The sequence below is a fragment of the Crocuta crocuta genome, unplaced genomic scaffold, assembly GCF_008692635.1.
Source record: "Crocuta crocuta isolate KB4526 unplaced genomic scaffold, BGI_CrCroc_1.0 scaffold65, whole genome shotgun sequence".
NCBI classification, from domain to species: Eukaryota; Metazoa; Chordata; class Mammalia; order Carnivora; family Hyaenidae; genus Crocuta; species Crocuta crocuta.
This window is the reverse complement of record NW_027530683.1, coordinates 522,079-524,617: the sequence shown is the minus strand read 5'-3', so window position 1 is coordinate 524,617 and position 2,539 is coordinate 522,079. Positions and strand designations below refer to the sequence as shown.

At 35.9% G+C, this 2,539-nt stretch overlaps 1 protein-coding gene across 1 annotated transcript in view; it reads right to left on the bottom strand.

Annotated features, from left to right (window-relative positions):
* The window catches only part of SEC23A (SEC23 homolog A, COPII component), a 75,381-nt gene that overhangs the window by 21,629 nt on the left and 51,213 nt on the right, over positions 1-2,539 (bottom strand). Inside the window, exon 17 of the mRNA XM_077769197.1 lies at positions 940-1,026. Coding sequence (XP_077625323.1) covers positions 940-1,026 — 87 coding nt within the window. The remainder of the gene's footprint in view (positions 1-939; positions 1,027-2,539) is intronic.

The window sequence follows — 2,539 nt, the reverse complement described above, 5'->3', positions numbered from 1 at the left end:
TCTCTCTCTCTCTCTCTCTGCCCCTCTCCCACTTGCAGTTTAGCTCTCTCTGAATAATGTTAAAAACTCTTTTTAAATAATAATAAACAATAAAATCTTTTAAAAGGTCTAGGTAATATTACTCAAAAATATATTTGAGTAATGCCTCTACTCTTAGAGTGCAAATCTAAAATCACTTACAATTAAAACAATTGGAAAAATAAATCTGCACAAGTTACTAGAATTCTAGACTAGAAGTTTGAGTGTGAGTCTATGAAGAAAGAGTCTCTGTATCTTTCAAGGCATCCAGAAAATAGTGCCTTCTTATACAGAGGAAGCATTTAATTATTGCTGAATGAGTAAGTGCAGGAATGAACAGACCTCTGCTACATAACTGGATTAAAGTTTAATAGCTACTCAAATATTCTGCTCTTTTCAATCATTTACCATTCCAATTAAGTGAAGGTACAAATTTTTTAATTCACTTACACTTTAAATGAGTTTTTAGACCATGTGGAATATTTTTAAGAATACTTTAAAGTACTTTATATGCATCATACAGAATACTTTTTAAACAATTATGTGAAATAATGAAAGGGAAAGCCTGCCTACTGACAAACGCAGACACTTACCCTCTTGATGTCTTTAGGTAAATCCCACAAGTATTATACTCCTATGTATACATCAGTGCTCTCACTTTCACAACACTATGCTTTGTGTAAAATCCATTTGTCCAATTGTATGTGGACAAATGGACAAAATAACCACAGGTGGGTCAACTGCAAATGAAGTCTAAAACCTTTAGTAGGAAAAATCGTATTTAAACCTATTTTATAAAAATGGAAACAAAAGTTTATCATAGAGGAAACAGTAGCCATTTAGTAAAGAGGGGAAAGTTTCCATGAATAAAAAGACTTTATTGCACATATGTGCATAGCTTTAAATGCTATGGACACTTACCTCACCATGATAAATCAAAATCTGGAAGAACGTGTCCATGAGAAGAATGCGATCCGCAAGAATGCTGCTGCTATCAAGAAGAACCGGCTAATGGAAGAAAACAATGAGAGAAGAGGAAGATGGGAAAATAAATTACTTAAAGATACAAAATAGATCGTTCCAAGCCATTTTTAAAACTTTCAATTTATAACTTAGAAGATCTTGCTTTCATGAATTCTTATAGTATATTTTAATTTTCTGAGAAATCACAACAACGGAGGTTAACAACTGAAAACCAGAATAGAGCCAAGAGAAAATCTGGGATAACTCCTAAGTCTGATGATGGCCCCACTGAGTTAGAGGGAAAAAGCTTGGGAAAGAGCAAATTTGGAGACAGGAAAATAGTTCTGAATAGGAAATGAAAGGGAGTGGCCAGAACTAACGACATAAATTTGGGTATCACGTGCACGAAGATGGTAATTAAAGCTATGTGATTATACTGCACCACTCAGAGAGAGGAAGATGGATCAGAAGCCAGAGATACAGCCCTGGAGCATGGCAACACCTAAGAGATCTGAAAGGAAGAAGTCAGCAAAAGGAGACTGAGAAGGCACAGGCAGTGATTAGGCAGAAGACCAGTAGCTACTGCAAGTGTCAGAGAAACCTAGGACAAAAGGTTTCTAAGGAGAATCCTCATTAGGTAATGCTGCTGAGAGTTCTGGCAAGATGTAGGGCACTGATAGCCACCTGGTAAGATTTGTTTCTGTGTAATGTTAGGGACAAGAATCTGAATAATCTAGGTTGAGAATAGAATGGGAGGGGAGATCATATAGACAACAGGTAACTTCCTGAGTTTAGCCACACTGAGACCAGAGAAATGGGGTGGCAATGAGAGAAAATGTGAAGCTAAAGGTGGTTCTGTTTGTTGGTTTTTAACGTGACTGCTATTTAGGGTTCTATGTTAATGAGAAAAATCCAGAGGAAGAGCAGGTGATGACGCAGGAAGGAGGATAACTCCAAAAGCAGAGCCTTAAGGAAATGAAGCTAAAGGCATTCGTGGATTAAATGGCAAGGTTGGAATTTAACAGAAGAAAGTAACAGGGATTGTGGGATTCCAAATTTCTTCCACACACGAATCTACATTTTCCAGGTATCTACAAGTTACATATGTTACTCTGGAGTAAGAAATAAAATCTCTAAAACTTTCTTTCCTGATTCAAAGAACTACAAGACCAAATACATAGCTAGACCATCCCATTACCAACATATATATTACCAACTATGACAAACTACTAAAAAAATTATAGTAACAAACTAGAATGTTTTATACACTTTTTTACAAAACAGTGAATATAAGCATCATGAAAGATCACTAATCAGGAGATATTATAAATCCCCTCTTTATACTGACCATTCTTGAATATTATTTTCAAATATAGTCATTATATACTTTTAAGTGGTAAAACAAACAATATTAGCTACAAAATAAAAAAAACTGTTTATTTGATAACAGGTTAAAATAAGTGGGACAGGGGCACCTGGGTGGCTCAGTTGGTTAAGCAACCGACTTTGGCTCAGGTCATGATCTCAGTCTGTGGGTTTAAGCCCCGCGGCTCTGTGC